The 22,775-nt window shown below is 36.7% G+C and overlaps 1 protein-coding gene across 5 annotated transcripts in view; it reads right to left on the reverse strand.

Moving 5' to 3' along the window:
- fmnl3 (formin-like 3) overlaps positions 1-22,775 on the reverse strand; it is a 55,972-nt gene that overhangs the window by 9,480 nt on the left and 23,717 nt on the right. For 4 of the 5 annotated variants that reach the window (XM_048177315.1, XM_048177313.1, XM_048177312.1 and 1 more), the window contains exons 3-21: positions 21,478-21,558; positions 19,094-19,170; positions 14,364-14,447; positions 13,892-14,026; positions 12,270-12,378; positions 11,946-12,022; positions 10,877-10,970; positions 9,401-9,475; positions 9,202-9,312; positions 8,907-9,056; positions 5,793-5,894; positions 4,068-4,404; positions 3,524-3,607; positions 3,209-3,333; positions 2,922-3,124; positions 2,604-2,838; positions 2,175-2,243; positions 2,000-2,080; positions 1,784-1,913 (exon numbers count right to left, since the gene is read on the reverse strand). In XM_048177315.1, coding sequence (XP_048033272.1) covers positions 1,784-1,913; positions 2,000-2,080; positions 2,175-2,243; positions 2,604-2,838; positions 2,922-3,124; positions 3,209-3,333; positions 3,524-3,607; positions 4,068-4,404; positions 5,793-5,894; positions 8,907-9,056; positions 9,202-9,312; positions 9,401-9,475; positions 10,877-10,970; positions 11,946-12,022; positions 12,270-12,378; positions 13,892-14,026; positions 14,364-14,447; positions 19,094-19,170; positions 21,478-21,558 — 2,359 coding nt within the window. The remainder of the gene's footprint in view (positions 1-1,783; positions 1,914-1,999; positions 2,081-2,174; positions 2,244-2,603; positions 2,839-2,921; positions 3,125-3,208; positions 3,334-3,523; positions 3,608-4,067; positions 4,405-5,792; positions 5,895-8,906; positions 9,057-9,201; positions 9,313-9,400; positions 9,476-10,876; positions 10,971-11,945; positions 12,023-12,269; positions 12,379-13,891; positions 14,027-14,363; positions 14,448-19,093; positions 19,171-21,477; positions 21,559-22,775) is intronic. The other variant, XM_048177316.1, reaches the window with a different exon arrangement.

Genomic DNA, 22,775 nt, shown 5'->3' on the forward strand with positions numbered 1-22,775 from the left:
ATTAAATTCTATAAAAAATGTTTTTATTACTTTAATGAATTAAACCTTATTGGAAAATGTAACCACAATTTGTATTTAATTTATTAATCCACAACAATTCAAAAGTTTAGGGTTAGTAATATTTTTTAAAAGAAATTAATACATTTATTCAGCAATAAATTGATCAAAATAGAGAGCAATTAAACATTTATAATGTACAAAAGATTGAAATTTTAAATAAATACTGTTCTTTTGAACTTTCTATTCATCAAGGAATCCTGAAAAAAGTTAGATCAACAAAAATATTTCAACAAAAATATTAAGAAGCGGATAAATGTTTCTTGAGCATCAAATCAGCATATTAGAAGGATTTCTGAAGGATCATGTGACACTGAAGACTGGAGTAATGGCTGCTGAAAATCCAGCTTTGCATCACAGGAATAAATTACATTTAAAAATATATTAAAATAGAAAACAGTTATTATAAATTGTAATATTATTTCACAATATTACTGTTTTTACTGTATTTTGATCAAATGAATGATATTATGCTTGGTGAGCATAAGAGACTTCCTTCAAAAACATTAAAGGTGCCCTAGAATTAAAAATTGAATTTATATTGGCATAGTTGAATAACAAGAGTTCAGTACATGGAAATTACATACAGTGAGTTTCAAACTCCATTGTTTCCTCCTTCTTATATAAATCTCATTTGTTTAAAAGACCTCCGAAGAACAGGCGAATCTCAACATAACACCGACTGTTACGCAACAGTCGGGGTGTACGCCCCCAATATTTGCATAATGCCAGCTCATGATTGAGGCATTACACAAGGGCAGTTAGTATTACACAAGGGCAGAACGTCTGGATGTGCACAGCTGAATAATCAGACTAGGTAAGCAAGCAAGGAAAACAGCGAAAAATGGCAGATGGAGCAATAATAACTGACATGATCCATGATAACATGATATTTTTAGTGATATTTGTAAACTGTCTTTCTAAATGTTTCGTTAGCATGTTGCTAATGTACTGTTAAATGTGGTTAAAGTTACCATCGTTTCTTACTGTATTCACAGAGACAAGAGCTGTCTTTATTTTCATTATTAAACACTTGCAGTCTGTATAATGCATAAACACAACTTCATTCTTTATAAATCTCTCCAACAGTGTGTAATGTTAGCCAGTTAGCCACAGAGCATAGCCTCAAACTCATTCAATATCAAATGTAAACACCCAAATAAATACAATACTCACACAATCCGACGCATGCATTCAGTATGCATGACGAACACTTTGTAAAGATCCATTTTGAGGGTTATATTAGCTGTGTAAACTTTGTTTATGCTGTGATAGAGTCGAGAGCTCGGGAGGGGGCGGAGCGCGCGCGATTTAAAGGGGCCGCAACCTGAAATCGGCTCGTTTGTAATGATGCCCCAAAATAGGCAGTTAAAAAAATTAATTTAAAAAATCTAGGGGGTATTTTGAGCTGAAACTTTACAGACACATTCAGGGGACACCTTAGACTTATATTACATATTTTAAAAAAAAGTTCTAGGGCACCTTTACCATTCAAAAGCTTGGGTCAGTTTTTTAATGTATTTAATAAATAATTGATTTGATTTTTTACCCCAAAGTCTTCTAGATGGAGCCAAACAACACAAAGCAATAATGAATTTCCTCTGTTGTGTAACTTTCTTTGAATTGCCAATCTATAAATTCCATTTTTTGTATTTCTAATTTAAATTCCAATTCAGCATCCTATGGGATGTTAATTCAATTCAAATTCCAACCCTGAAGGACATACCTGCTGCAGCTTTATCCACAAAGTGCAGTTCATTGTAGAAGGTAGCCAGATCAGGATATTTCTCTTTGACGACCAGAGCAATGTAGTGGAGAAGTGTCATCTTCCGGTCAGTAGACTTAGTATCTAGCAGCTGATAGTGAACAACAACAGCATGAATGAGAAGAGCACTGATATTTAACTACACCATTATGTAGCCACTTCTACAACCAAGCTCACCAGATCCAGACTCTGAAGTTTGAAACCATACACCGAGCCTCTCTTACTACTGTTCATGTAGTTGCCCAGAGCCAGAATGATCTGTGTGGAGACAAAAAAAACAGTTAAGCATAACGGTTGACAAATTTCAGATGATCTTGAGCCTTTATAATGAACAAGACAAGAAGGCATTTACTTCAAGAATCTTCTTTAACTTTGGAGAGGACTTCACTGAAGCTGATGCCGCGATGATGGCGTTGAGTTGCTGTGGATGTCAAAGAGTTAAAGAGATGGTGATCAAAGGTGATCAAGGACGTGTTTCTAGATAAACATCTTTTGTTGATCCAGGAATAAAATGGTCAAACAAACATACTTAACCCCAAGCCTAACAACTCTAAAATCAGAGGGTAATGATAGGTTGATAAGCCTACGCCTCAGTTTAACCCCAAAATGTGAATACTGAATACGAATGTTGTTCCAGGAACAAGGATGTTGGTCAAGAAAACACATCTTTGCAAAAATACAAAAAAAAAAAAAATCCCCGTAGTTGGTCATTCTTCACTGAAAATCTAAAAACCCACAAAATTTCCCAACTTTCCATTTGTTGACCATCATAGTTGCTCACCGGGGTCAGCATGTTGACATTATCGCTGAAGTTGCCCACAAACGTGATGATGCTCATTCTCTGAGTGAGCCGCTCAATCTTGCTGAAGAGGAGCATGAAGCGGTCTTCCTCAGCAAGCTGGTCCAGAGGTCTCCTCTCCCGCTCGTACTGACGCAGTAGTTTGCTCTCAGCCTCCGTGGGCAGGAACCGCATCAGGCATTCCACAAAGTCCACCGGCAAGGCTTTCAGATCAAACCTGCAACATGGAAATCGCATCTCAGATGAGATTATTGAGAAGATGAAGATGCGATATGAAGAACATCTTGAGTATGTGCATACGTTTGAATGGCTTTGCAGATCTCCTCTGTGGTCTTGTTGGCCTTGCGCAGAGTGATGGCCAAGTTCTTCGAACGATTGGCATCAAGCAGCTGAACTTTATTGATGGCCTTCTGGGAAACCTTGCTCTTTGAGCATGACAGATCTACCACAGGACCCTGGGCTTTTGTCTTGAACAGCTCCTCAAACTTCTCCAGATCCAACTCCTACACGACAGAACAAAAGCACTTGGGATGGGTGGAGAGTTTCATGGAGCACATACTCAAAATCTGATTCACGCTCAATATTACCTCAAGCACACGCTCATCATCGATCTCGTTGAAGACGGTGCCGTTGATCTGGTTGGGTTTCAGTGCAGTCCAGTTGAAGACAGGAAGGCGGAACTTGGTTTTTATGGGTTTCTTGATGCGTATGGCTATGAGAGATGAAGAAACATAAGGGTCAGTACCTTAATACCTTAACTAACTTAGAATATATATATATATATAATTGCATATGACAAGATCCTGAAAGTGATTTGTCACTCACTTTGATCTTTTGTTGTCAACAAATTGGAACCAAGATACTGTAATACACTTTTCTTATTACTATTTTTTAATTATTACCTGATAAGCCGACACTAAGGATGACTGATGGTGATGTTCCAGGTAGAGGTGGAGGAGGTGGAGGAGGAATAGGAACACACTCGACTATAAAACAAAAGAGAGATTTAAAAAATTAGAATGTGTTGATTTTCACTCTTTATTTTACTCTTAAAAACTGTTCCTAAACATTCAAAAGAGCTTAATGGATATTTAGTTAGTTCCAGTCCAGCTGCTTCCTCAGCAGAAACTGCTCCTTAGCAAGAGGAAACACCCTTAGCTTTTCCTTTTCCTGCTAAGCGTAAAACGACTTGTACATTTAAAGGTCTATAGCTTAGAATGAAAAAAATGTGCACAGCTTTGCCTTGTTTTTTCTGTTTATCTTACTCTACAATAACTCTAATAAAGTCTCCATAATCTGGAGTTTCAAGGAAATCCCTTTATATCCCTTTCCATTACCAGTGGGCTTGCGCTGGTGCGTAAATCTTTACCCTGTCATTTATAATATTACAAAAGATTTCCATTTCAATTAAAATTCCTATTGTTTTCCTGGCTATTCTTTGAGTACCTTCTGAAGGGAGTGGTGGGGCAGGTGGAGGTGGTGGTGGCGGTGGGGGAGGAGCAACAGCTTCAATAGGACAGGGTGATGTGGCACCTGGACCTCCACTCCCAATCATGCTTGCAGTAAGTGAGCCCAGGTCTCTCAGAGAAGCTCCAGCTGCTCCACCACCCAGAGCCTCAATGGCAATGTCCCCATCAGGCTGCTTGCGTAAACGGATGGTGCCCTGCTGCTCCAACTCCAGCAACCGCTTCTCGATGTTGTTGTGCCTCTGGAAGGCAGCATCCTTCTCCTGGATCATCCGCCGCAGCGTGTGCACCTGTGAGCTGGCGGACTCATACGTCTCCTGGATAACCATGGGAAGGAAGAAAGAGAGGTAAAGAGTCTGGTCAAGGATGTTGGGGTACATACAACATATGTAAATTCCCCCCAAAAAACTATGGTGGATAGATGGTTGTTTTTAAGTGCTAAAAATGTTCATGCACATTCTGTTTGGTTATGAGTGACAACTGCATTATACAACAAAGTGACTCACAGCCCAATTTTGAGAGCGCTTTTGGATGATACTTTATTTGATATATAAACATGGATCCTTTTAATATTTTCGGGATTCTCAGAGGCGAATGTCGTCTAATGTCGCTAAATCGCCATCACCTGCTTTCAAATGGAGCGGCATTTAATAGACAGAACCGTAGATCACTGACAAGCCACGCAATATCGTGTTCATATCGCAGATGAATCGCCTTCGATAATGAACGCGATATTGCGTAGCTTGTCAGTGAACTACGGCTCTGTCTATTAAATTCCGCTCCATTTGAAAGCAGGTGATGGCGATTTAGCGGTAATCAGGGAACCGGCTTTACTGACGAAATGCGCGTGACAATCGCATGCGATATATCGCCCAGCCCTAATGTCGTCATAGTTGGGTAAACTTCTATAGTGATGAACAAACTACAACAAATATAATTTTTACGTTTGACCCAATAGCAAAAGAAAAAATCCACTATCCATGAAACAGCATTTCTATGACATTCCAAAAGAGGAAAAAAATATCAAGAGATTAAGTTGGTCAGAGAAAAAGAAAAATGTCAAATTTGTCAATGCAATTCCCTTAATACAATACTCCCTCAACCTTTGTATTAGAAACACTCACACAGCAGTATTAACCAGTTTTCCGTAAATGAATGCCAAGATAATATAACACCGTACAGTGTTATAAATGTACATTAAATTAAAAAAAAAAGAATATATCTAAAAAAAACGTCTCGGGTTACTTGTGTAACCATGGTTCCCTGAATAAGGGACGTAGCGTCGGCAGTTCCCATGAAAGGGATTTACCATGTTAATAACTGAAAAGGGTACATTGTACTTATTTGCCATGGTATTTTCTTTGATAGTACTACAAGAAATATCATAGTATATTTCCAAAAAAAAAAAAAAAAACAACAACAAAAAAACATGGAAGTACCATGGTAAATGTCAAAAACAAAAATCATGGTATTTTATTAGACATTTAGACATCTAGTAAACAGACTATGCAAAAGCTACAAAGGATTAATAATCAGTCCTTACTAATGACATCATTAAATAATGACTTCATTAAATTCATCATCATCATCATCATTCACATTACTTATTCATATTACACTTTTATTTATAAATAAATCATTATATGAGCTATTTGCATGTCAAGCTCATGAGTGAAGTGATTGAGAGAGAGTGATCGTGGCCTACCTTTATGGATGACAGTTCCTTGTCTTTGTGTAACAGCTGTTTCTCCAGGTCTGCTACCTTCATCATGGTCTCATTTTCAACATCTAGAAGCTTCTCTGTCACCTAGAACAATAACAAAAGGAGCATGTGAGAAAACAAGAGAGCGTGAGAGGTGGTGAAAGAAAAATGAGAGAAGAGGGAGAGGCAGTTCAGAGCATTCGATCCTATAAACATCTATCCCATACCCTTTTAAGCTTGCTTCTGTGTCTCTCACTCTCTTACGGATCAATAAAGAGATTACTTCCAGCAGTATGACACAGCAGATGAGGCAGCATCACTTTCACTTTTGATGCAGTGGAGATTACACATATAGTGGAATATTTGGGGAATTCTATCCTCCACCCCCAACGAGAGCAAAAGGATTGTTGTGTGATTCTCTAGTCATCTCAAGACCTTTGCCATGAGCATAACTTAGCCCAGCAGAAAGGCCCACTACCGAGTCCAGATCAGAGGAACAATCTGAGGTTTGTTTTCACACTGCCTGCATACTCAGATTGACAAGCCAGTATGTGTAAACTAAGCATTTATAAGGCTAATCAGTCTGCAAGTCAGATTATAAATTGCATTTTAAGATTCCTCTGCACCGAAAGTGAATGATTAAGCTGTGTATGCTGCTTTATGTTGTGGGTGAATGTTAGGGAATAACTCTGCATTCCCTGAACTCTCACTGAACTCTGATAAGGGTGAAGTCATTAAGATATTGGAAGTGACAACATGACCGACTGAACACAAAATTTACTGCTACAGTTTTTTGAGAATCTCAATATATATATATATATATATATATATAATAACAGATTTTTTTACAGATATAACATTAAAAGTAACTATGAAAAAAATTAAGTGTAAGCGATATAACCAAATATTTATATTATGATGGTCATACATTTTTTTTGTCAAAATATATACACTACCATTCAAAATTCCATTTCAAATAAATGCTTTTCTTTTGAACTTTTTATTCATCAAAGAATCCTACAAAAATGTTTCCACAAACATCAACATTGATAATAATAAGAAATGTTTATTGAGCAGCAAATTGTCATATTAGAATGATTTCTGAAGGATCATGTGACACTGAAGACTGGAGTAATGATGTTGAAAATTTGGCTTTCCCATTACAGGAATAAAATACATTTTAAAATATATTAAAACAGAAAACAGCTATTTTAAATTGTAATCATATTGTAATTCTTTAAAAAACATTAAAAAATCTTACCAACCCCAAACCTTTCAATGGTATTGTACATGTTTATGGGAGAGGTTAAAAAAACTACTGAATAAATAGTGCTGATTATGAAAGCAACTGCAGACCTATCACATATCAAATTTGATCAATTTTGATTTTTTTTTAAGTATATCGCAACATTATCAATAAATAAATAATTATTTAAAATACTGTTTTATTTCTTATAATATAATCTGCTGCTTTTCTTATTTTAGTTTATATATTGAGCCTTTTTTCTGGTTCTAAGGATTCTCCATCACATCAAATTTCTACAGGTAAATTTAACCAATATATCGCCCACCCTTGTTGTACAGCAATTACAGTGCCCTCCACAATTATTGGCACCCCTAGAAATTCTTATGAGTAAAATATCTCTGAAGTATATTCCCATTCATATTTACATTTTTTAGCACACCAGGGTGATCATAAACATGAAATTGTCCAGCCATGACTGTTCCACAGGAATATAAACATGAGGAAACACAAAGGCCAAATTCCCTTAATCATTCATCACAATGAGTAAAACCAAAGAATATAGTTCTGATGTGCAGCAAAAGATTGTTGAGCTTCACAAAATAGAAAGTGGCTGTAAGAAAATAGCTAAAACATTGAAAATCCCCATTTCTACTATCAGGGCAATAATTAAGAAGTTCCAATCAACTAAAGATGTTACAAATCTGCCTGGAAGAGGATGTGTGTCTAAATCATCTTAATGCACACTGAGGAGGAAAGTTTGAGTGGACAAAGACTCTCCAAGGATCACAGCTGGAGAATTGCAGAGATTAGTTGAGTCTTGAGTCTCAGAAAGCCTAAAAAAAATAATCAAACAGCACCTACATCCCCCACAAGGTTTCAAGAAAAATCATCTGCTCTCATTCAGAAACAATCTCCAGCACATTCAGCTGTCAGACAAGACTGGAACTTCAAACGGGACCGGCTTCTATGATCAGATGAAACTAAAAAATGAGCTTTTTGGCAGCAAACCCACCAGATGGGTTTGGTGCACACATGGATAAAAAGTACCCCATGCCCACGGTTAAATATACTGCTGGATCTTTAATGTTGTGGGCCTATTTTTCTGCTGGAGGTCCTGGACATCTTGTTCAGATATATGGTATCATGGATTCTATCAAATACCAACAGATATAAAACAAAACCTGACTGCTTCTGCTAGAAATCCAATAATGGGCAGTGGTTGGATCTTCCATCAGGACAATGATCCAAAACAAACATCAAAACCAACACAAAAATATGTCACTGAGCCCAAAATGAAGCTTCTGCCATGGCCATCTCAGTCCCCTGACCTGAACCCTAAAGAAAATGAGTGAAGTGAACTGAAGGGAAGAAGCACTAACATGGAGCTGGGACTCTGAAGGATCTGTAGAGATTCTGCATGAAGGAATAGTCTCTAATCTCTTGTCAGGTGTTCTCCAAACTCATCAGGCATTATAGGTGAAGACCCAGAGCTGTTATCTTGGCAAAAGGAGGTTGCAAAACGTTTTTAATACAAGGGTGCCAATAATTGTGGCCAACCCCCCCCCCCCTTCAATTCTTTTCCTCCAATGAAAGGTTATAATTTCGTGAATTTTTTGAATGAAAGATCAAAAGGATAAACAATGCAGATTTATTTTCACAGCTGCTTTTGCTCATAATTACTAAGGGTGCCAATAATTGTGGAGGGCACTGTATATTTAGCTTCATTTGTGTTCACGGTGCACAAAATGGGGAGTCTTAAAAAAAGAAAAACATAAGACGGGTGCAGCTATTCTATTGCTATTCTACACATTTTTTTTAATAATAATAATAACATTTAGCAATAACGAAAGGGAGTAGTTAATGGTTCTTACATGTGACAAATGCTCTTCCAGCTCCTCCACTTTCTCCAGGGCCACATTCTTAGTTTCAGCGTCCTCCAACAGACCTCCAACATCAAACACATTATCCAGGTAAGCCTGGATCTGCACCGACAACTTATCACTCTCTGTGTGCTTGGATTTCTGCGAGGAAACACAGGGGATTTCATAATGTTTTATCATGTGGTTACTCTAATTTAATAGTATTTCAAATAAAAAAAGATATCTACACAATGAACATTTTACTTCCCTATTTAAACACTGAGTATTTTGAACATTGACTGAATACCTCCAGGAAGTCATCAAGCCCCAGTTTAGTGAACTCGTACTGCAGATGTACACGGAAGTTCATGTCCTCAACCGAATGGACCACAATGTTGATGAACTGCATACAAGCCACCTGAGACACAAACATACACAATCAAACACATTCATGTCCCACACAAACAAACAGGTACAAAAATACAGAAGTGCTTTCATGCACCTACCATGAAGTCAATGTTTCCATCTTCGCTACGGAAATACTCCATCAGCTTCTCAAAGCGGTGCTTCTCCTTACAAACCTGCAGATATTTTTATTTAGTCAATCCCAGAAGCACAGTAACCCCTAAGTCCAGTTAGATATGTCAAGAGATAAATATGATGTTAAAGGATTAGTTAACTTTAAAATGAAATTTACCCCAAGCTTTACTCACCCTCAAGCCATCCTAAGTATATATGACTTTCTTCTTTCTGATGAACACAATCAGAGTTATATTAATAAATATCCTAACGCGTCCAAGCTTTAGAATGGCAATGAATGGGACCAATGAGTATGAAGCTCAAGAAAGTGCATCCATCCACATTCATCCATCATAAACAGCTCTGGGGGGGTAAATAACTTGTTAACCATGGATATTTTTCTTACGCAAATGCATTGCTTCGCTTCAGAAGGCCTTTATTAACCCCCCTGGAGCCGTGTGGAGTACGTTTATGATGGATGGATGCACTTTCTTGAGCTTCATACTCGTTGGTCCCGTTCACTGCCATTATAAAGCTTGGACGCGTCAGGATAATATAACTCCGACTGTGCTCAAGAAGAAAGTCATATACACCTAGGATGGCTTGAGGGTGAGTAAAGCTTGAGGTAATTTTCATTTTAAAGTGAACTAATCCTTACTAAGTGTGATAGCTATAGCTCTTATATCCTCACAAATAAACATCCTACTTTGAATAATTTGAGAAGAACAAACATCTAGTTCTCAAAACAGCAGAGTATGAGGTTATGGGTTTCACAGAAGACGAGATGGAGAATTCAGACTTCATTATAGACTATGGAAAAAGAAGGGGATCAAAAAGGCAAAGGAGCTATGTTTAGGCCTCACATTTTACCATGGAAGAATGGAAAAAGGACAAAATATGCTGCTATTAACAATACTACTTACTATTTAAAGTACTTCAATCAGCTTCTTGTTTGAGTTAATAATGCTCTGCTGAATTAAATGTGGAACGTTTAATTAATTAGTCTAAATTCAAAGTCAGCTCAACCACAGACTCTTTGAAGACTAGTTGAGCCAGTCTGCTGGCAGTATTTTATTTCAGTCTCTCTCACAGCATTGTTGTAACTGCTGTGTTGATTAGCTCTCCTACTTTCTCAGGATAGAGTTGGGACAGTTACGGGGTAATTGGCCCATTTCCGGTATTTAAATGACTAGGCAAACAAAACTGAGAGGTTGAGTGAACGGTTGAGTCTGCAGGCAATTCACTCCCCCCAAAACACAGATCCTTATCAAAGATGTGGGTTTCATGAAACGACTGGCTTAAGATGTGGTGTTTTCCCACAAATGCATTTGGGAAGCAAAAAAATGGCCAGCTAATTGGCCTTATATGTGCACAAACTAAAACAAAACAACTTTGTTTAACATTTAATATAGCATATATGTTTTTTGTAACACACATGCAGGTGTATATATCCCAGGATCTACCTCTTTGAAGTTATCAAACGCAGAGAGGATGATTTCATGACCACCTCGCACCAAACACACAGCAGCCAGCAGCTCCAGGACCAGTGCCTTTGTTCTACGGGCAGAACAAAAGCTTCTGTGAGCATTCAACTGGACTAGAGTGGCAGAGCAGGACTCGCACAATAAGAAGGGTAACATTACCAACTTGACAGATCATTACCCACCCACACCTGCTTAGATCTATCCTTCAGGGAGAACAGCAGCTTTGTGTCCATTGTTATACAATTTTCAAAATCAGAAACATGATAGCGCACTTTCATCTTGAGCCTCTCATAGGGTTCATGTGTGATGCTGAGTATCAGTAATTGTAGGTGGGGTCATTTTTTTCAGAGATGTTTTGAAATGACACAATCCAAGAAACCCTTTACAGCTGTGATTGACTGGTAGATTAGTGCACTGATTCATTGAGCTCAAGGAATGATGCTCTTCAAGATGTAAGAAAGGCTGGGGGGTTTTCTATGTTTCAGTCTGAACTGATCTAAGCTTCGACTACAAATGCACTTAGTCAGACTGACACTAATCCGCTCCAAAGAGTTCATTCTTACCAAACAAATGCACAACTCTAATCCCCAACTTCACAGCGTAATTAAAACTAAAGGCCACTGAAAGTATTGCATTAAACAGGCTCATCAGTTAGTTACCTACACTAAAAAATGATCGCAATTTTAATGGTAATTGTCATTTTACAGTGAAATACTCTTAAATGTACAGATTTGGAAGTGAAAAAGAACAAGTCATCTTAAAAGTTATAGTAAAAGACCGTATACTGGCATATTAAATGGCTGTTTTTTTAAATTTCACTGCTTTTCCATTGTTTTTCTATCTAAACACGGACGTGACTGACTTCTGCGCTCGAATCTCATGTCTTTTGCAGCATCTCATTCATGACACTACTTTCTAAAAAAGTTAAAAGTATTAAAAATATGTGTCTCTAGACCTTCTATTTGTTCCATTTCATTGCCCTGCTTCTCGCTTCTTTAAACACAAAAATATGTCCCTTAAAACTGTTAAACAATGGCTTAATTCTTACCTTGGGTTCTTATTGTTCAAACTCAGGGCGATTTCGTTGACCGCATGTGCATGAGACATGACAAGGTTGAAGCCATACTAGGGTGAGAAAGGAAAAAGCAACGTGGTTTGAGTATAAAACATTTACCACAATGCAATGGTTATTCAATAAAGATGTTGTGCTGTCTTTGTAAACTGGACAGACACTGATATGAAAAACAGTCTGGAGGGTAACAGGTAATTTCTAGTGCTTGATAAGATTTCATACTACTTTAAATAGTACAGTTTCAGAACGAGCAGACATCCCTGAGGTTTTTGTGACCAATCAGGTCTGTGCATCCTGTACCTGATAGTTCATGATTGCTCTGAGGCACATGATGCACACATGCACATCATCCTTTTGACTGACTAATCTGGAGTTTTTGATGGTTTTGCTGTTGGCAGCTGTTCCATAGCTGTAATAAAAGGACAAAGTTAGTAGTTGACAAGAGTTGTGTTTGATTTGACAGAACACTCACCCACAAACAATCACTCATACGTGCCACATAAAGAAATACTTTCATTTACGTGTGTTGTCTACCCGTCAGGAAGTGTGGCTTTGGCTCAGTGGGCAAAATAATGCACGCATGTGACCAAGTTTCGGTGCAAAGCGCTAATGTTCAGAGCGTGAGCACACTTATTATAACCAGTGAAGTGAGACAGGAACGTAACTGTGACAAGTCAGGAACAATCGTTGACACTTTCCCCAAAAAGGGTTGAATTACTCATAACGCAAAAAGACACAAAAAGTTTTTGATGTGAAAACCATTATATTTATTATAGTTATAATAATTATATTTTTATTAAAGTTATTATCGAATATAAAATTAACCTAGGATGAGTAGGTAATTTAACACATGTTAAACTGTTGTATTAAAATGGTTGTATTAAAAAAATTGCATATGTGTATCATATCAGGCCTTTATTGCTCACAGTGATATAGGAGAATATGGAGAAGGAATTCCCAAGGAGGAAAAAACCCACCTCAGCTTTATTTAGAGGCCCAAACTAAACAAAAATATGCCAAATATTGGGGCAGTTGCTGAAATTAATATAACCAAAACATAGGTGAAATTCTGATAGCTTGTAATGTAAATGTAATGAGATCTTTAAAACAGTATAGCAGACTACTTACAAAAAATGCATAAAAATAACAGTTATCACCCGTGACAGCAACATAATGTCGGCCCAGATCCGGCCCACATCTGGTCCGCGTGTAATCCACATGTACCAGATATGGGCCGGATCTGGGCCACACTATGTTGCTGTCTGGGACTCTATATCTCCCAATAATATATCTTAGTAGGAAGATACTTAAATACTTAGTTTGATCAAAGCTATGTACAAAATCATTTTAATATTGGATTTAAAAAAATACCATTTTAAAACGATTTTTCTCAAAAATAATATGGATAGTCAAGTAAACCCAAGTTGCTTCAGCCCAGTAATTCATCTTAAAATATTACCAACAATATAAAAGATTAAAAGATATTCTTATGTTCACTTTATAAAAATCAGTAAGGATTTCACAGCAAAAACACAACTATACCACAACCTGAAAGTGGATGTTTTTTTGTTTTTTTTAAATGATACTAAAAGGCCTTTTACTTTCTAAAACAATATAAACTATCAATCAGATGACACAAGGCATGTAGTAGTTTTGATCATGTTGATAATTTAGGCCTTCGAAATTTGCATTTCCAATGTGATAAGTATGCTTTTTAACTATTAATTTTGCCCTGTTGTTGGAAAGTGACAATTTTTCAAATTTCTTAAAAAAACAAAAAAAATAGTGCATTAACTATTTCTATTTCTAGTTGTGATTGGTCAGCAGCCTAAACCAAACAAATGCAAGTTATCACATAAGCAAACATACAGTCATTTCAAAGCGAGGCAGCGCGTAGCAAGCACAAGCAGGCCAGTACATACCGGAGGACGGATTGCCGCGCAGAGCGCACCAGCGTATTGCAGCCGTTCTGGTGCAGATCCTCGATGGACCTGCTCCAGGACTTAGCCTTGTCCAGCGAAAAGTCCTCGCCATTCTCCAGCCCTTCAAAATCCAACCTGAGCCGCGTACACAGGGAACCGCACATACGGAGAGCAGGGGGTAAGGGTGGGGAGGGTTAGCAACAGAGCTCAGTAACCAGGATTCCAGGGTTTTGCAGAGCCACATAGGACCATCCAAGCACATTATAGCAAGGCATAACAAAGCACAAAACAAAATGCAGCGCACCTACAACGAGGCATCCGGCACCTTCATAATCATTAATCAACAGTGAATTCATCACAGTCCTTATCTACAGCGGAAGCCTGGCTTCTTGTTTGGATCTTTTAAATGGTGCATGGATTGGCGTGTTGTGAAGTTGACTGTGGTTGGTTGTTTTTACGGTGTGTCACTTACATGACGGCACACTGGGCGAAGGAGAGATACTCCACCAGGATGTCCAGGCCTCTGTTCTCATCGTTGAGGAACTCACGAACCCACCTGCCACATTAAACAGAGAGATGATGTTAAAGGATTAGTTCACTTTAAAATGAAAATTACCCCAAGATTTACTCACCTTCAAGCCATCCAAGGTGTATTTGACTTTCTTCTTTCTGATGAACACAATCTGAGTTATATTAATAAATATCCTGATGCGTCCAAGCTTTATAATGGGAGTGAATGGGACCAACGAGTATGAAGCTCAAGAAAGTGCATCCATCCATCATAAACGTATTCCACACGGCTCCAGGGTGTAAATAAAGGCCTTCTGAAGCGAAGCGATGTGTTTGTGTAAGAGAAATATCCATATTTAACAAGTTATAAAGTAAAACATCTAGCTTCTGCCAGACCACCTTCCATATTCAACTTACGAAAAATGTTCTACTTTTTTCATAAGTTGAATATGGAAGTTGTTTCCCGTTCACTGCCATTATAAAGCTTGAAGGTGTCAGGATATTTATTAATATAACTCCGATTGTGTTTATCAGAGAGAAGAAAGTCAAATACACCTAGGATGGCTTGAGGGTTGGAATAATTTTCATTTTAAAGTGAACTAATCCTTTAACATCCTACTGAAATCAAACACTCTATATATACCACCATTCAAAAGTTTGGGGTCTGTAAGTATAAAAAAAAGTATATTACTTTTACTCAGCAAGGATCCAATAAAATCGATCAAAAGGACAGTAAAGACATTTATAATATTACAAAAGATTTCTAATTTAAATAAATGTTGTTCTTTTGAACTTTCTATTTATTAAACAATCCTGAAAAAATGTCTCACTGTTTCCAAAAAAAATATTAAGCAGCATAATTGTTTTCAACTTTGAAAATAATAAAAAATGTTTCTTGTGTACCTTTTTTTTACCAACCCCAAACTTTTGAATGATTTTGTACATCTAACAACAATCAGATCAGATTAACAAAGACTAAAACAATGTGAAAAAGACTTCTGTGAAGAAATAAAACTTCTTTCTCAAGACTGTCAACGTGACATCAAACTTAAACCTCAGACTGACAAAAGAACATGGGCTTATTGTTAAGAATTCACCACTGGACGCTATTGCAACAGAAAACAAGTGTTTGTCTTTGTAAACTTCAAAATAGACACTTAAATTTTAACTATAATGGGTGCCGGCGGTGTTCGGGAGTGAAGTAGTCCTCCACAACTGACAGCAAAGTTTAGTATAGAACACTCATTTTAAATAATCCAATCAATTCCCGATGGATAACATCAAGCCCTTTTTTATTGTTGAATTTCTTATTGCATTAAATACATCATATTATAGAAGAAGCAAATGTTGTTTCATGTTTACTTTAAAATCCAAAGACATTTTCAGCCTCAAGGCTGCTCTGAGTTGTCTGGTTTGGCAAGACTAAGATGGAAAGTCCATCATAGAGGCTAGTTTTAGATTTCCTTCATTTAGCTCCAGATTTCTGGGGGGGAAAGTCAAAGCAAAAGGAATTCCCACCATGCAGAGCAAAGGAACGTGGAGATCATAGCTTGAGAGAGGAGGTTAAATCTCTGACAGTGGGAGTGTTTAGACTGCCTCCCCTGTGCAAACATTCACATATATATATATATATATATAAATGCATTCTTCTTTTTTTTCTGCCAGTCTCTCATTTTCATTCTTATTTTACCTCTCGAACACAAACTATAATGATTAGTTGAAATCTATCACTATTGTTAAATGGCCATGGAGGCATCAGAAAAAAGCTACAAGACTCCCAAAAAAGCACAAGAAAGACAGACAAAAAAAAAGTGGGACTGAGCAAGAAACAGACTTTTCAGATTGAAAGGTGGTGGGGGCTCACTCCATCATCAGCTTCCTGTCTACCACCTCCCCCTCCCCGCTCCCCTTTAGACTCTTTTCCTGTCCGGCCAGATGCTATTTCAGATTGTCTTGGCAAAGCAAGGAGTAGCACATCGGAAAAAGCCCAGGGATCGGACACATGCAATAAACAGTCCTCTGTTCCATTTCATCCAGCCCCAAAAAAGTCAGTGAAAATAGCCTGCCTATTCTTTTCCTTTTGTTCTTAATGAGAAACACATTACCCCTAGCTCTTATTAATGCAGGAGAGGAGTGGATTGGTTATTTATGGCTCACACAGAAAACAAAAGAACTAATTCAGAATCATATTTTACCAGTGTTTTCTGAGATTTTGCTCACATGCTAACTGTGCGTGTGTATGAGTGTTCAGGAAGATACTTTGAAACTGTAGTTTGCCAAGCTAATGTATACAGTAATTCACTAACTATCGATAGTTCACCCAAAAATGAAAATTCTGTCATCATTTACAAAAGAAGATATTCAAAAGAAGATATTCTGAAGAATGTTGGTAATCAAATTGACCTCCATAATATTTGTTTTCATACTATGGAAGTCAATGGGGTCCATCAACTGTTTGTTTGGCCAAATTCTTTAAAATATCTTATAATAAATAAATTCATATAGGTTTGGAACAACTTGAGGGGGAGTACATGACGACAGCATTTTCATTTTTTAGTGAACGATCCCTTTAACATTTAACATCCCTTTTAAATATTTAAAGGTGCCCTAGAATTAAAAATTGAATTTATCTTGGCATAGTTAAATAACAAGAGTTCAGTACATGGAAATGACATATAGTGAGTCTCAAACACCATTGTTTCCTCCTTCTTATATAAATCTCATTTGTTTAAAAGACCTCCGAAAAACAGGCGAATCTCAACATAACACCGACTGTTACGTAACAGTTGGGATCATTAATATGTACGCCCCCAATATTTGCATATGCCAGCAAATCAGACTAGGTAAGCAAGCAAGGACAACAGTGAAAAATGGCAGATGGAGCAATAATAAACTGACATGATCCATGATATCATGATATTTTTAGTGATATTTGTAAATTGTCTTTCTAAATGTTTCGTTAGCATGTTGCTAATGTACTGTTAAATGTGGTTAAAGTTACCATCGTTTCTTACTGTATTCACGGAGACAAGACTGTCGTTATTTTCATTTTTTAAACACTTGCAGTCTGTATAATTCATAAACACAACTTCATTCTTTATAAATCTCTCCAGCAGTGTGTAATGTTAGCTTTAGCCACAGAGCACTATCAAACTCATTCAGAATCAAATGTAAACATCCAAATAAACACTGTACTTACGCGATTAGACATGTTGCATGACGAACACTTTGTAAAGATCCATTTTGAGGGTTATATTAGCTGTGTGAACTTTGTTTATGCTGTTAAAGGCAAGCGCGAGCTCCGTGGGCGGGGAGCAGGAGATTTAAAGGGGCCGCAGCCTAAATCGGCTCATATTTAATGATGCCCCAAAATAGCCACACAGAAAAAATCTATGTGGTATATTGAGCTGAAACTTCACAGACACATTCAGGGGACACCTTAGACTTATATTACATCTTTTAAAAAGACGTTTTATGGCACCTTTAAATATAAGATTATATAATTTATCATTTAAATATAGGATTTAAAATATCAAAATTGATGCTATAAAATGTTAAAATATTATAAAAATAAAATGCTAATTCTTTAAAAATATTTTTATATTTTATACAAAATATTTAATAAATAATGTACATTTAAATAATATTATTTTAGTGTAAATTAGCACCAAACATCAGCATGTAACTGAATATTTTGCTACAAAAAAAAACCTAAAATGAATTGGTACTATGTGGAGACTTGGATCGATGAAGCATTATTTTTGTGTCCTTCATTTGCACGGTCCAAACAAATAAATGAATGTGAACTGTCATTTAGCATACACAATGTGACACTTAAATATAACACTGTAGCATTTTGTAACAGCTGGACTATTAAAAAATGCAGTTAAGTTGCTAATGGCTCTAGGCCACTACTGCTAGTTAGTTACTTCCCATCTCTTGTGTGTATGGGTTCATCCAGTTGGTACGGATGTAACAAAGCATGCGGTTGTGTGTGAAGGGTTTCACAGTTTCACAACACATCGTTTTTTGTATTCATAAGTGTGTGTGTCCTTGAAAACGGAATATAAACAGTGAAAAGATGTTCCCAGTTGTCAATGTTTCATTGTACCTCATTGTGCTGCAGATTTGTGTGTCACTGTTTTGTTTGTGTCCATCAATGTGAGTTATAAACCTTTGTATGTGTGTGTGTGTGTGTGTGTGTGTCCTTTCACACACGACATTGTTGGATGCTCCAGGCTTCCTGGCTCTCCGGCATACACTACTCAGCTTCCTGCTTGCTAAAGCTGCTAAGGGGGTGGCGGGTGAGGGACGAGATGAATAAAAACCATCTGGACGCTGCCGAGGTCTACAGACAGCGCTATAAGCACAGGGAATCTGACAGAACAGCCCAACAGCAGGGATTTGTGCAAGGGCAAACACTACATCTAGCTTTCTACAACAGGAAGAACAAAGAAAGAGTGATTCTTTAGAGGGGAAAGCCAAACAATACCACAGCTTCCCACCCATACAACTAGCAGTGCTATTGTTCCCCCCACTGTATACAGGAGCCTCATAACCTCACTGCATTGGTTGCTGGAGGATCATGGGATGTTACTCCTGGTGATTGCTGGGAGGGGTATTTGTAGAGATCAGCACAAGACGAAGAGATGTAAAAGAAGGATTAAATGAGAGGAGACAGGAATTAGTCACCCTATGTGATTGGTTCTCAGTGATATCTCCAGCTCTCGCAAGACTTTGGTGGATTCCTGGACCCTCCTGCGGAATTTCTGCACACAGAGAGAAACAACTGATGATTATCGGCATGTTTGGAGAAAAACCTCACCACAATAAAGTTTTTTTAAACATTTCAATAAACACTAGCTAGTGCCGGGTAAAACAACACTTCTGGTTAAACTTTTAGTACTCAAAAGATGTCAACACAAATGTCCTGCACAGGGAAACCAACCGCTCGGATTATAGCAACTTAAAGGTGCCCTAGATTCAAAAATTTAATTTACGTCGACATAGTTGAATAACAAGAGTTCAGTACATGGAAATCACATACAGTCTGTATAATTCATAAACACAACTTCATTCTTTATAAATCTCTCCAACAGTGTAGCATTAGCCCGTTAGCCACGGAGCACAGTCTCAAACTCATTCATAAACAAATGTAAACATCCAAATAAATACTATACTCACAGGAATCGATGTATGCATGATGAACACTTTGTAAAGATCCATTTTGAGGGTTATATTAGCTGTGTGAACTTTGTGTTTGCTGTTTAAGAGCTCGCGGGGGCGGGGGAACGGGAGATTTAAAGGGGCCGCACGCTTAATCGGTGCATATGTAATAATGGCTCAAAATAGGCAGTTAAAAAAATTTATTAAAAAAAATCTATGGGGTATTTTGAGCTGAAACTTCACAGGCACGTTCAGGGGACACCTTAGACTTATATTACATCTTTTGAAAAGGCACCTCTAGGGCACCTTTAACTGATACTGAATATTTGTATTTTTTGCAGATACACTGCCATTTAAAAGTCAGTAAGATTATTAAATATTTTTTAGGAGAAGGTTTTTATTCTCAGCCAGACTGCATTTATTTGGTCTAAAATACAGTAAAAAGAGTATTATTGTGAAATATTTTTACAGTTTAAAATAACTGATTTCTATTTTGATATATTTTTTAAAATGTCATTTATTCCTGTGATGGCAAAGCTGAATTTTCAGCATCATTACCCCATCTTCAGTGTCACATGATCCTTCAGAAATCATTCAAATTGCTTTGAATAAGAAACATTTCTTATTATCAATGCTAAAAACAGTTAAAACTGTTGAATCGGTTCAATATTTTTATAGAAACTGTGATACAGTTCAGGACTTTTTGATGAATAGAAAGTTACAAAATAACAGCATTAAAGGTCCCGTTCTTCATGATCCCATGTTTCAAACTTTAGTTAGTGTGTAATGTTGTTGTTAGAGTATAAATAAAATCTGTAAAATTTTAAAGCTCAAAGTTGAATGCCAAGCGAGATATTTTATTTAACAGAAGTCGCCTACATCGAACGGCCAGTTTGGACTACATCCCTCTACTTCCTTCTTTAATGACGTCACTAAAACAGTTTTTTGACTAACCTCCGTCCACAGGAATACACAAGAGTTGCGTTTGTAGACTGTGTTTGTCGCCATGTCGTTGAAACGCTGTTATTTTCATCCCGCAGTCCAATCACCGGGTCTGATTCCGGCTCAAATTGATAGGGTAAAATTAAAGACATGTTTACAATAACACTGAGCGCGTGCATCTCCACGTTATGGTAAAAGGCGTGACCTTTCCGGGCAAGATGCGCTAAACTGCTGTCGAATCACAACACAGGAACCGCTGGCACAATCAGAACTCGTTACGTATTTCTGAAGGAGGGACTTCATAGAACAAGGAAGTCATCAGCCCGTTTTTATGACAGTGGAAACAGCGGTATACAGATAAGTAAATTATGTGAAAAATACTGTGTTTTTTTTACACGCGAAACATGAACACATGTTATATTGCACACTATAAACACAATCAAAGCTTCAAAAAAAACACGAAAAACGGGACCTTTAATGTGCATTTAACATTACGAATGTCTTTACTTTTACTTGTGATCAATTTAATGCATCCTTTCTGAATAAAAAAAAAAAACAGTAGTGTATTTTCTAAACATTTTTAACTTTTTTATTTTATTTTTAACTTTTTTTTTTTTTTTGGTTTGTTTAACATTTCCCTCCCTGTCTCTGGCCTTTAGAATTAAAGGGGCTGTTTTTCTCTGCTGTTGATTTACTTCTATTTAAAGAATTTGTCTGTCTTTAGTAAGATGTGGAAGTTTAGAGCAAGTCATTTTGTCCAGTTCAGTTTCAATAGATAGTCTTTTTGGACAGGGAAGAAAATTTTAAGTTTTAAAACTACAATATATTTTAAAACCACATTCACTACAAACAAAAAAAAGGGCAGTTTGATTTCTCACAATACACCCCTTTTAACTGCTTTAATCATGTTCACATGCAAGCAGCTGAGAAACAGTCACTGGTTATATTTTCTAGAGGAGGATGCTGACCTTGCGTGTGACTCTTGGGTCTAAATATCCACGTAGTTTCTGGATGTATGTATGTGGAGGATTCTTTACTTGGAAACGCTCCTAACAGAAGAGGGGAGAAAGTTATACACAGGTTAAAAACATCAAACATCTCTAATAAAAGATAAGTGTTCTGTTTTATCTAACACATACACATGTTCTTAATCATGTTGTTTGTTTAAAAAACTTGAACATTATTCTTAAACTATGTTGTTGTTGTTGTAACTATGAACTCCCTTTCATAGTTTGTCAAGATGCATGACTAGACGTTTATAAATAGTAGTTTTACAAGACATGTACTTGAAGTCATCATTTACTTCTTCTTTTTTTCTGCGTAATCCTGTATTTAACAAGATGTGCCAGTTTACTTAATGGGACAGTTTCTCTAAAAATGAAACTTCTGCCATCATTTACTCACCATTACTCATTCCAAATCAGCATGACAGTATGAACTCAAAAGGAGAAATTCTAAAGACTGTACAGGCTGCTCTTTTCCATGCAATTACAATGAATGGGGACCTAAAGTACCATAAAATTATCATATATACAGTACAGTCCAAAAGTTTGGAACCACAAAGATTTTTAATGTTTTTAAAAGAAGTTTCGTCTGCTCACCAAGGCTACATTTATTTAATTAAAAATACAGTAAAAAACAGTAATATTGTGAAATATTATTACAATTTAAAATAACTGTGTACTATTTAAATATATTTCACAAAGTAATTTATTCCTGTGATCAAAGCTGAATTTTCAGCATCATTACTCCAGTCTTCAGTGTCACATGATCCTTCAGAAATCATTCTAATATGCTGATCTGCTGCTCAATAAACATTAATTGTGTACAATTGTACAAAATATTTGTGAACAATATTTTTTTTCAGGATTATTTGATGAATAGAAAGTTCAAAAGAACAGAGTTTATCTGAAATCTAATCTTTTGTAACATTATAAATGTCTTTACTGCCACTTTTGATTGATTTAATGCATCCTTGCTGAATAAAAGTATTCATTTCTTTAATTTCTTTTAAAAAAAATAAAAATACAAATTCTTACTGACCCCAAACTTTTAAACGGTAGTGTATAATGCTACAGAAGCTTTGTATTTCAGATAAATGCTGTTCTTTTGAACTTTCTATTCATCAAGGAATCCTGAAAAAAAAAAGTACACAACTGTTTTCAACATTGAAAATAATCATAAATGTTTATTGAGCAGCAGATCAGCATATTAGAATGATTTCCGAAGGATCATGTGACACTGAAGACTGGAGTAACGATGCTGA

Source organism: Megalobrama amblycephala, linkage group LG24 (genome assembly GCF_018812025.1).
Source record: "Megalobrama amblycephala isolate DHTTF-2021 linkage group LG24, ASM1881202v1, whole genome shotgun sequence".
Taxonomy (NCBI): Eukaryota; Metazoa; Chordata; class Actinopteri; order Cypriniformes; family Xenocyprididae; genus Megalobrama; species Megalobrama amblycephala.